The 12,227-nt window shown below is 43.7% G+C and overlaps 1 protein-coding gene across 1 annotated transcript in view; it reads right to left on the bottom strand.

Annotated features, from left to right (window-relative positions):
* The window catches only part of LOC124712461 (diacylglycerol lipase-alpha), a 402,074-nt gene that overhangs the window by 206,611 nt on the left and 183,236 nt on the right, over nucleotides 1-12,227 (bottom strand). Inside the window, exon 9 of the mRNA XM_047242757.1 lies at nucleotides 6,358-6,435. Within this exon, the coding sequence (XP_047098713.1) occupies nucleotides 6,358-6,435 (78 nt within the window). The remainder of the gene's footprint in view (nucleotides 1-6,357; nucleotides 6,436-12,227) is intronic.

Below are 12,227 nucleotides of genomic sequence, written 5' to 3'. Positions count from 1 at the left end.
GGGTTACACTACGTATACAGCCGCGACGTGTAGCGTCGCGCAAAATAACTAAGGATAAAGATTCATTTGAGCCCAGTAGTGACCTCCCGCTCGCGGAGACGTTGTCGGACTCCGCGATGGACTGGGCGACTGATGAAATGGTCATGCTGCTCTGTTGTTCTTTCTGTGTTCTTTCTTTTGACTGGTGGCGCAGACATAAACATTTCTCACACTGCAACTTCCTGACAGATTAAAACTGTATGCCAGACTTTGACTCGAACTCGGGAGCTTTGCCTATCGCGGGCAAGTGCTCTACCAACTGAGCTACCCAGGCACGAGTCACGACTGGTCCTCACAGCTTCAGTTCCGCCAGTACCTCGTCTCGTACCTTCCAAACTTCACAGAAGCTCTTTTGCGAACGAGACGAGGTACTGGCGGAATTGAAGCTGTGAGGATGAGTCGTGAGTCGTGCTTGGGCAGCCCAGTTGGTAGAGCATTTACCCACAAAAGGCAAAGGTCCCGAGTCCGAGTCTCGGTCCGGCACACAGTTTTAATCTGTCAGGAAGTTTCATATCAGCGCACACTCCGCTGCAGAGTGAAAATCTCATTCTGGATCTCTCACACTGGCCGCGTGGGATGGCCTCGCGGTCTAGGGGGTCCCGTCAGAGGTTCGAGTCCTCCCTCGGCCATGGGTGTGTGTGTTGTCCTTAGCGTAAGTTAATTTAATTTCGATTAAGTAGTAGTATGTAGGCCTAGCGACCGATGACCTCAGCAGTTTGGTCTTATAGGATCTTACCACAAAAAGTTTCTCACACTAAATGTTAGTCGTGGCATCAGAGCTGTGCCTTGGTTTGCCGAGGCAGTTTATCTATGAATCCTATGCAGATATAGAGCTCCTGCAAGAAGTTTTATTTATCAGTTTCCCTCTCCCTGGATGTCGCACTGTTTTTAATGTGGTGCCAGAATTTTCGTCGGCAATGTCGTGCTTTTCGAGAAGGCATTCCCACTGCTGATGTACAGGTTCTTCAATCTGCAGAGGAATAGGCTGTAGACTTTTTGCCCTCACCCTGGTTGTCTTCTATGCTCCGTCTGCTTCTGGTTACACTGTGGAATGTTCGTGTTTTTATAATGAGGAGATAATTTATGTTTTACGTAAGAGTCTTCAGCCTCTGTTGTTGGGTGGTGATTTTAACTGTGTTCTGCGTCCTGTTGACCAGTCTCCCCAATTTAAGAACTGTCGAGATTTAAACGAGCTGATACGCTCGATGCACTTGAAAGTTATTTGGGAGTGTAAATAGCCAGCGTTGGTTAATCGTACTGCGACGTTTTACTGGGACTTCTAGTAGCAGTATTTACCGATTCCGTTTATCGGATTGGATGCGCGATTGTATTCTTGCAGTCGACGTTGTCCTCTCTGGTTTTTCTGATCACTTTGTTTTGGCCGCCACTCTCCAGCTTGGTGGGTGTTGTGTACATAGACCCGCGTAGTAACCGCATACACTTTCCCACTAGAGTGCGCCCCACTAAGCACATCAGCGCAGGCGCAGCGCTCGTCCATCTCTGCACTACGAGATGGCGCTGCCATAGAGACGGACCAAATTCTGCTTCCGCCGATCCGCGTATTAATATGTAACGCAGCCAATGAGATAACTGCTAACGTAGAACCTTTTCTCCTCACGGATCACACTCGCGCAGTGATGCATGAATGCGTAAGGTATTATAACGAGTGTACAGACCTCCAATTAGTCAGTGTGCTTTTGTCTACATTTGTCTGTACCAGTCTATAGTCAAGTTTCAGTCAGCGCCTAATAAGATTACCATATTTCTGTACATAGCCACAAAGATAAATGTATAGACACTTTTGGCAAGTATCAGAGATATATGTGAGAATTAGATTAACGTACCAATACCAAAGCAACTTCAGATGGTCAATTGTAAATAGCATCCAGAACCAAGTTAAGTAATTTTTATGGTTGTTATTATTTTAACAAATGTGTGTGAAAATTAATCAAGTTCTGTTTAAAGTTGGTCACCGTCAATCTGCTACTCTAAGCGTGCAAGTGGCATTTCTATCGTCTGACCTAACGGCAGAAGATAAACACGCCACACTAAGACCACGAGACATATTGCTGACACTTACCTACTTCGTTAGAGCGACAAGTCAAATAATCTGATGGTGAGTGTTCTGAAGGTCTTACAGTACGCACACCACAGTGGGCAACCAGTGAAACTGTTCCGTTCCCCGTCTATATTAAATGTCGCTCACTTGGAAGATTCTTCACTCGATGATGCGATACATAATGTGTGGCAGGGTAGTCTTCGATCAGCTGAGAGGTGCTCTACCACTCTGGAATGATGGATTGCCCTGTCTAAACCGAAGATGTATCAAACTTATTTTGCTGCTAGGGCGAGAGGTTTTCGGAAAACTCGTGAATTTTATTGTTCTCTTTTGCGCGACTTGTATGGCGGTGCGGATAGCGTCGCCCAGCGGATTGCAGATTTACGATGTACTAAAGCAAAGTTGTGGAAGTTGAAGCGGCGACAGATGGAGGGGTTGCGGGTGCGATCGAAACCACTATCACTACTGCTGGAGGAACTGGCTTCGTCACACCATCTGCTTAAACATCCAGCTCGGCCTCGCCTCCCTTGCGTTACTTCTCTTACAATCACCTGACGTACTTCACGCTTAACATCAGTACTGTGTCGATCTCTGCGACGAGGATACACCTGGCGGCTTCCCTTTCGACCTGGCTACTGGGACCCTAATTATGCTTCTCACGCCTGAGCAGAACACCGAGATCTTGGCCGTCTTTCACCCAGAAGACGTACGTGACCTTATTGTTACTTCCCTTTCTCACAAATAGCCAGGTGTGGATAGGCTCTCAAAGGAATTTTCTGCGCATCTTTGGCCATTCTTGGGTGTCACACTTACGCCCATGTTGAACGAGGTGATGACGGGTGCAGTTGTGCCCACTCCATTCAAGGTTGGGAAAATTCTGTCGGTATCTAAAACTACTGGTCGTAATACTGTTGATAATTTTCATCCTTTCACATTACTGAATTCTGATCATAGGACAGTGGCGAGGGCGGTAAACTGCAGGATGTCTGCCTTGCTGGTGATAGTCGTCGTCGGTGAGTGTCAGAGTTGTCTCTCTGGACGCTCTATTTTTACCGCTGTAGAACAATTCCGTTATTTGCAGAATGAGATTTTCACTCTGCAGCGGAGTGTGCGCTGATATGAAACTTCCTGGCAGATTACAAGTGTGTGCCAGACCGAGACTCGAACTCGGGACCTTCGCCTTTCGCGGGCAAGTGCTCTACCAATTGAGCTACCCAAGCACGACTCACGCCCCGTCCTCACAGCTTTACTTCTGCCAGTACCTCGTCTCCAACCTTCCAAACTTAACAGAAGCTCTCCTGCGAACCTTGCAGAACTCGCACTCCTGAAAGAAAGGATATTGCGGAGACATGGCTTAGCCACAGCCTGGGGGATGTTTCCAGAATGAGATTTTCACTCTGCGGCGGAGTGTGCGTTGATATGAAACTTCCTGGCATATTAAAACTGTGTGCCGGACCGAGATTCGAACTCGGGACCTTAGCCTTTCACGGGCAAGTGCTCTACCAACTGAGCTACCCAAGCACGACTCACGACCGGTCCTCACAGCTTCAGTTCTGCCAGTACCTAGTCTCGGACCTTCCAAACTTCACAGAAGCTCTCCTGCGAACGAGACGAGGTACTGGCGGAATTGAAGCTGTGAGGATGAGTCGTGAGTTGTGCTTGGGTAGCCCAGTTGGTAGAGCATTTGCCCACAAAAGGCAAAGGTCCCGAGTTCGAGTCTCGATCCGGCACACAGTTTTAATCTGTCAGGAAGTTTCGTATCAGTGCACACTCCGCTGCAGAGTGAAAATCTCATTCTGGATCTCTCACACTGGCCGCGTGGGATGGCCTCGCGGTCTAGGGGGTCCCGTCAGAGGTTCGAGTCCTCCCTCGGCCATGGGTGTGTGTGTTGTCCTTAGCGTAAGTTAGTTTAATTTCGATTAAGTAGTAGTATGTAGGCCTAGCGACCGATGACCTCCGCAGTTTGGTCTTATAGGACCTTACCACAAAAAAAAAAATTTCTCACACTAAATGTTAGTCGTGGCATCAGAGCTGTGCCTTGGTTTGCTGAGGCAGTTTATCTATGAATCCTATGCAGATATAGAGCTCCTGCAAGAAGTTTTATTAAATAATATCAGTTTCCCTCTCCCTGGATATCGCACTGTTTTTAATGTGGTGCCAGAATTTTCGTCGGCAATGTCGTGCTTTTCGAGAAGGCATTCCCACTGCTGATGTACAGGTTCTTCAATCTGCAGAGGAATAGGCTGTAGACTTTTTGCCCTCACCCTGGTTGTCTTATATGCTCCGTCTGCTTCTGGTTACACTGTGGAACGTTCGTGCTTTTATAATGAGGAGATTATTTATGTTTTACGTAAGAGTCTTCGGCCTCTGTTGTTGGGTGGTGATTTTAACTGTCCGGCACACAGTTTTATCTGCCAGGAAATTCCGTTATTTGATTTCAGTCGTTGTCGTTACTTCTATACTTCGTGCCTTCGTCTTTTTGGATTTTAATAAAGCTCTCGATCGTGTTAACCGTGATTTTCTGCTTCTGATTTTGGAGATGATCCGGTTTACTGTTGAGGCTCGTAGAGTGTTATCGAATATGTTCACGGGCATTACAGATCTGGTATTCGTTTCTTTCGTTTCTTTTGAGCTATTAGTATTATTTTTAGAAACTTTAAACACACATTCACACACAAAAGATATGAAGTTATGTGAGGCAGCAGCTCGTGACAGGAGGAGGGAGGTATTCTGACCACGCCTTGGGTTTCGGTCCCCTGAAGCTGACTGTAACCACCACTACTGATTGCTTTTCGTAAGATATATTTCCTGTCTACAAATGTATTCAGGTACTTCTAAACTTTATCATACTCATGTTTACGATCTTTATTCACCGTAAGTTAAGTGTACGTATAGACTACTCAATAAATTACCGTTATTCTTTAAAAAAAAATGTCGAAACTGTAGCACAGTTATTAGCGTTGTGGGCTGTTAACTGTGAAGATAAAGATAGCGGATTCGCATGCACCATCTTCCAAATTCTTTTACACCTTTTATTTCCAAAAAGATCCTTGGTTTTTCTTGTTCATTGAATGGAAGTATTAGTTAAAATATGGACGTTATTAATTAAAAATAAGATATTTGTTGCAATTCTTGTTGCAAAGGCCAACGACTGGAATGTTTTCTCAATCGCCAGAATTCATGACGTGACTGCTAATCTGTCAGAAAGTAAACACAAGTTAGCCTACACAGTGGAAGTTCTGCTGTTATGAAACTTTCTGTAATTCTGTCTATTTATCTATCTATCTATCTATCGCTTGCGCCTGTGACCCGCATTTTGCGCGGGGTTGGCGTGGTTAAATCGGATTTGGCATGTTAATGTGAAGGGGGGGCCGGAAGCCCTTCCTGCCGCCAACCCGTACCCGCCGGGACGGAATCAGAGTACCCTATCTGTCTGCATCCAGTGCAAATCATGGAAAAATGCGGATGTGTTGCAAATGTCTGTGAGTAGTGTAACTGAGGCGGGACGTGGGGACCAGCCGGTATTCACCTAGAGGTATGTGGAAAACCGCCTAAATACTACATCCAGGCTAGCTGGCACACCGGCTCTTTGGCTTTTGTTCATATATTGCCAGTAAACATATTTTTCAATGACGGTTAGCAGCTTAGAAAAAGATCTGAAAAAAGCGGTAAAGCATGGGGGATCGAATGTCGGATGGACCACTAATTTTTTCAGTCTCCGTCTTAACTTAGCCTTTACCTCTAAGCGATATGAGGAGTCTCCAGAAACAACAGGCAGTTGGCATTCCAACTGTAGGACCAGTTTCTCAGGTAGGTTAGGGGTCTCGCAACTCGCCGAAGAGACCCCCAGTACAAAGACTTGTACCAGCACATTGGGTCGCACGTAGTTATTACTGTCATTATTAGTACTATAATTTATCTATATGCATAGTGAAGTTTATACGGAACTGTCACCGAGCGGGTCCAACTTACACTTGTCCGATTCGTATAGATTTCATGCAGTTGTCTTCTGACACGCCAGATATACTAATGAACAACGGTGCATGTCATTGCTATGGAAGCGATTTTGCAGATAAGTAAAGTATTTTTATATCATGTGTCTTCTGTTAAGAACGTCTGTTGTTTCTTGTTCTGAGACTGTTGTAAAAAGTCTCGTTGTGTTCTGTAATCCTTTTGACGTGATGAAAGACGTCAGCACACACTCTGTTTGTGCCCCGTACACCTGTGCCCGGTCTTGCACGTGACGAAGCGGTACTCACCTTGTGACCCAGCCAGTCTTCGCGAACCGGGTCCAGCGGCAGCGGCTCACCCTCAGCGTTCAGGTCCGTGATCACGTCCTGCAACACAGTGGCTCGACTCAGTAGGGGCGACACACACACACACACACACAAACACACACTCTGTGCCGTGTTCGGCATACACTGTGGATGCTGATGTGATCTTTATGGCTGAAGTGAGGCTTTATTTGTGGTGACGTAGCGGCAGCAGACGGGCAGTGCCTCGGGACAATAATGGCGAGTATGCAAGAAGTGCGCGTCTCCGCGTATGTACCGTCAGTGCAGAAAACTTGATTGCTTGCTTGCTTCTGAACGGAAGAGGCTGAGTTCTGCCTTAATGGATGTCGTGATTGCGTTTACTGGTCACGAGTAAGACGTGTAGAAATGGTCTGCCTTAACGATGTTGCAGACTGACTGTTTTGAGGTATTGTGTTATGGCTTCTTGTTGTCAAGTGCTGTAACTTTTCATAAAGCAATTACTACACTACTGGCCATTCAAATTGCTACACCACGAAGATGACGTGCTACAGACGCGAAATTTAACCGACAGGAAGAAGATGCTGTGATATGCAAATGATTAGCTTTACAGAGCATTCACACAAGGTTGGCGCCGGTGGCGACACCTACAGCGTGCTGACATGAGGAAAGTTTCCAACCGATTTCTCATACACAAACAGCAGTTGACCGGTGTTGCCCGGTGAAACGTTGTTGTGATGCCTCGTGTAAAGAGGAGAAATGCGTACCGTCACGTTTCCGACTATGATAAAGTTCGGATTGTAGCCTATCGCGATTGTGGTTTATCGTATCGCGACATTGCTGCTCGCGTTGGTCGAGATCCAATGACTGTTGGGAGAATACGGAATCGGTGGGTTCAGGAGGGTAATACGGAACGCCGTGCTGGATCCCAACGGCCTCGTATCACTAGCAGTCGACATGACAGGCATCTTATCCGCATGGCTGTAACGGATGGTGCAGCCACGTCTCGATCCCTGAGTCAACAGGAAGCGTTTCTGATAATTATGTTTGATAATAATTTTTAATGTTAATCTGGCTGCCAGATATGGTAGCCAGATTATGCTGACTACGCGATTATGCTCATTACTGGTTGGTACTTTGACTACAACCGATGTAACGTACTGACGTGCTAAAATATGTTTGGTGGTACTATTACTTACGTAGAAATATCAGCTATAGAATTACGTTGCCGAAAGACTGGGACTTACGAATATCCTGGTGTTTGTAGTACAATTTCACTTCAGACAACTTACTTGATGCTCTTATGAATAACTGTTTATTAAACTCAAGTGACTTTTAGTTTGGTCAATTTCTATGCTGTTGGATCAAGAGTTGCATTAAGATCTGCTTAATAATCTTGAGCTACTGATGATCTGAATAATTATCATGTTTCAGCGTAACAGTTTGTTCTTATGATATATTTGATGATAAAGGCAATTATGGGACACACAACTGTAATTTGCTGAGCTGAAAATCTTTTTAATAAATCTGTTTTATGTAGTGCAAATGTCAAACAATCACTTCCACCCGTTCCGAATCTATGTGTCCCAATGCTTTTCCACAGCATCTAAATGACAAGCAGACAAAGGTAGTGTACACTGTTGGACATTAAAATGGAAATATCAGGGACGGTAAGAAATAACGTTGGTTGGTTGGTTGGTTGGTTTAAAGAGGGGGGAGGGACCAAACTGCTAGGGCAGCGATCCCTTGTTCCTAGGAGAGTAATTCCACAAGGTAGAGAAGAAAACAAACGGGACGTACAGCATAATACCGAAAGGAAGGAAAAAGCACACAAGATCGACAGAAAGGCAACAAACACTACAAGGAACAAAAGACGACAAGAAAATCACAGAGAGACGCTAGAAACAGGTAGAAGACATTGAAACAAGAAAGCAGATTACCATGGCTGGCTGACCACGAGAATAAAAAAAGAAAAGCCAGTACTTACTGCACATTTACACTACAACAGAAAGAATACGTGAGTAACTTTGTAGATGACTCGGAGGCGTACAGAGCCGCCACCTCTGGCAGCATCATCGGCTCTAACGCTGCTGGCCATCGAGTCGAAGGGAACTTGGATGACAGATGAAGGTGCGTCTTTTCATGCTGCTTCAACTGTACAACAGAACTGATCAGTCACAGCGGCTGATGACCGATGACATGCCCGTCACTCAGAAAACCATTAGCAGATGTTTTCAGCGGGTGAGATCACAGGAGAACGTGCCGGGCGCGATAACACCCTAACACCCTCTGCACAAAGATAGGTCAGGATGCAACGGACGACAGGCGGTCTTGCGTAATCTTGTTCATGGGTAACGCCTGTAGAACTACACGATAGGGCACAGCCACTGGTCTCTGCACTTCAGCAATGTAACCGCTGCTGTCGAAATTAACGGCTGAACGAATAAAGGTGATCCTGATGTGCACCCAATTGTAGCCTATACTACTACTGTATCAGGTGCTGAGCCCGTACGACGATGACGAATGTATTGTGTTGACGTTCGTTCTCCTTGGGGTCTGCAAGTATGGATTTGTTTACATCAACTACTCCCCTCCAGACTTACTTTACATACGCATAGGCTTAACGGGGTGTGAATGGTTACCATGATTCGCTTCAATACATCATTCTTTACATTTTTCCCATTTACATTTCTCGTATTCCATGCCTCCAGCGGAACATGGATCTCAGGAATGTGCACATTAACTGAGGGTATACATCTTATCCAAGAGTGACATAATAAAACGACTCCAAATAATGAAAAATTAAGTTCCTAAATTTCTGCAAAAATACTGTTCAATGGGGTGTAGGAAGTTGCTCAACGGAAAGTTATTTGAATAATCTCCATTGCATTGTTCTTAAGACGATGAATATGTTCTCGGTAGTTGTTGAGTATCTTTGAAGTCTTTGTAAGGAAATATTTTGGTCGCAGTGTTGAGGAAAGAGAAATATAGGCTAACGAGAAACTCTTTAATGAATGTCGTATTTGCTGAACATTTATCAAAACACCAAGTTATCTGGAGAGATCACTTCTGGCTCTTTCCACTTACATCATGTTTCCAAAAAAGGAATTGTAATTCATTAGTGAGTGAAAATAAGCAACTTAAACCAGGACAGCCTTCATTGTAAAATCACATTCAGTGAACCGTACTGTAGAAGTAGCTGAGCTAAGGAGCTTAGTTCCCAGTTAACACGGCAACCTATCAGTAGTCTCAGAAACTTGATACTACCGCTTTCTTGCGTTTCCTTGTTCGACTGGACTATTTTTAACAGCTGCTGGAGTTCTATGACAAGCACTGAACTGTATGTGCACTGACTTGCCAAATTTTAATGGTAATTTATTTGTTTCGAACCAGTTGCTGATGTTTTCAAACATTTCTTTAGCAGTCTATACAGTAAGAAGAGTATTAGTATTTCTTCTTCTTTCTTCAAGTGTTACGCATCTGCTTGCTGCTCCCTGTTGCCAGAGCATTTATTATCTGTGGCAAGCTTGTATTTGACCTTTACACTTGTTTCTTGATCTATGTGTTGGTTTTTTTCCCTATTAATCGATAATTCATTATTATTTTGGGTATTCTGTTCTCATTCATTCTTGTGACATGATGTCTTCACTTGCTTCTACACTCTTTACTCTGTCAGTTTATGCTTTAGTATCGGACAGACCGTAACCAGCTGCACTCATTAAAGACCTCATTTCCACGCCTCGCATTCTTCGTTCGTTTTCAGCTGTGCTACTTTCACTGTCATAAGGTATAGATGGTATTGCCATTGGTTTGCAAAGTTTTATTACAGGTTCTCTCCTTACCTTTTTATTCTTTGTTTTGTTTATATTTTCAGTAATGTAGTTACAAGTTCCAATTTTTTCAATATGTCTTTCCCGTTTATGACGAAGATGGTCTTTTGCGCGAACATTAACTCACCTGCTGTCTCAACTTTCCGTTCCTTTATTACAATTTCGCTTTGGATCGTAGCTTGACGTTTAAAAATAACGCCTTTTTTTGGGGGGCCGAGATTATTGAGTTATAATCCTTGATAGTTATATTTGATTTATAAATGGGACTTCGAAGGACATCATCACTGCCAGCTATAAGAATTTGGTCATCATCAAAGAGTGTTGTCCTCAGATAATTTCACTAGTTAAAGCTATTTATTTTCGCCAATGCCTCATCGTATCATCAACATAGGTCGTAAAAAGGATCAGAGACAAACTGTATCTTTATTGTAAGTATAGATTTGTTGTTACTTTGACATTTTCCTTTTCTAGTAATGGCAACCTTAGAATCTTGGTATGTTTTTTGGATTATTCTCAGTAAGTGATGTGATATGCCTCTCCTCTCTACTGTTTCCACAAACATTGTCATACCCACATTGTCAAAGGTGTCAAGTAGTAAATGAGTAGCAGATGCGTTTCTCCATAAATTTTATATGCCCTAAATGTTCATGCCTATAGTTGCATCATGTGAAAAAATCGCAAAATTTGCGTCGAGTGAGTGTGCAAGTATAAGGTTATTTATGCTTATCAGAAACAATGTAGGGTCTAAAGCAGAACCCTGTCCTGCACCTTATCAGACTACTTCAAATTCCGAGGACCTGCTATTAAGCGTTGGGTATGGAACTGACAAACTCTGCTGAAAATCATTACCATGCTGTATCCTATATTCCAGAATAATTTAACTTTTGAATGAAAATATCACGGATCATAGCATCACAAACATTTCATCTTGGAGATTTTCCGTAGCGTCAGCGGCGGTTTTTAATGTATGAATTGGCGTGTATCCCTGCCAAGAGGTTTTGACGCTTACGCTTAGATGACCGAGAGAATCGCTACGCCGATTCTCGGAATCTGTGGCGTGTCAAGCTAAAGTGGAATTTTTTTTAAACTGCGGCTCGTTTCCGTAACTGAGAGGCAAACGCAGTACCGTTTGACTGGGAAATAATCCACATCTACAGCGATACCCTGCAAATAACTCTGAAGTGCCTGGCAGAGGGTTGATGGAACCACCTTCACAATTCTCTATTACTCCAATCTCGTATAGCGCGCGGAATGAACGAACACCTATATCTTTCCGTACGAGCTCTGATTTCCCTTATTTTATCATGGTGATCATTTCTCCCTATGTATATGGTGCCAACAAAATATTTTCGCATTCGGAGGAGAAAGTTGGTGATTGGAATTTCGTGAGAAGATTCCGTCGCAACGAAAAACGCCTTTCAGTGATGTCCAGCCCAAATCCTGTATCATTTCAGTGACTCTCCCATATTTCTCGATAATACAAAACGTGCTGCCCTTCTTTGAACTTTTTCAATGTACTCCGTCAGTCCTATCTGGTAAGCATCCCACAACGCGCAGCAGTATTCTAAAAGAGGACGTACAAGCGTAGTGTAGGCAGTCTCCTTAGTAGGTCTGTTACATTTTCTAAGTGTCCTGCCAATAAAACTCAGTCTTTGGTTAGCAATCCCCACAACATTTTCTATGTGTTTCTCCCAATTTAAGTTGTTCGTAATTGTAATACTTAGGAATTTAGTTGAATTGACGGCCTTTACAATTGGCTGATTTATCGTGTAACCGAAGTTTAACGGATTCCTCTCGCACTCATGTGGATGACCTCAGACTTCTCACTATTTAGGATCAAGTGCCAATTTTCGTACCATTCAGATATCATTTCTTAATAGTTTTGCAATTTGTTTTGATCTTCTGATGACTATATTAGTAGATAAACGAAAACATCATCTGCAAACGACCTAAAACGGCCCAGATTGTCTCCCAAATAGTTTATATAAATAAGGAACAGGAAAGAGCCTATAACACTACATTGTGGAACGCCAGAAGTCACTTCTG

The sequence above is a fragment of the Schistocerca piceifrons genome, chromosome 8 (genome assembly GCF_021461385.2).
Source record: "Schistocerca piceifrons isolate TAMUIC-IGC-003096 chromosome 8, iqSchPice1.1, whole genome shotgun sequence".
Lineage (NCBI taxonomy): Eukaryota > Metazoa > Arthropoda > Insecta > Orthoptera > Acrididae > Schistocerca > Schistocerca piceifrons.
Note: the sequence above shows the minus strand (reverse complement) of the source record. Positions and strands in the feature narration are given on the sequence as shown.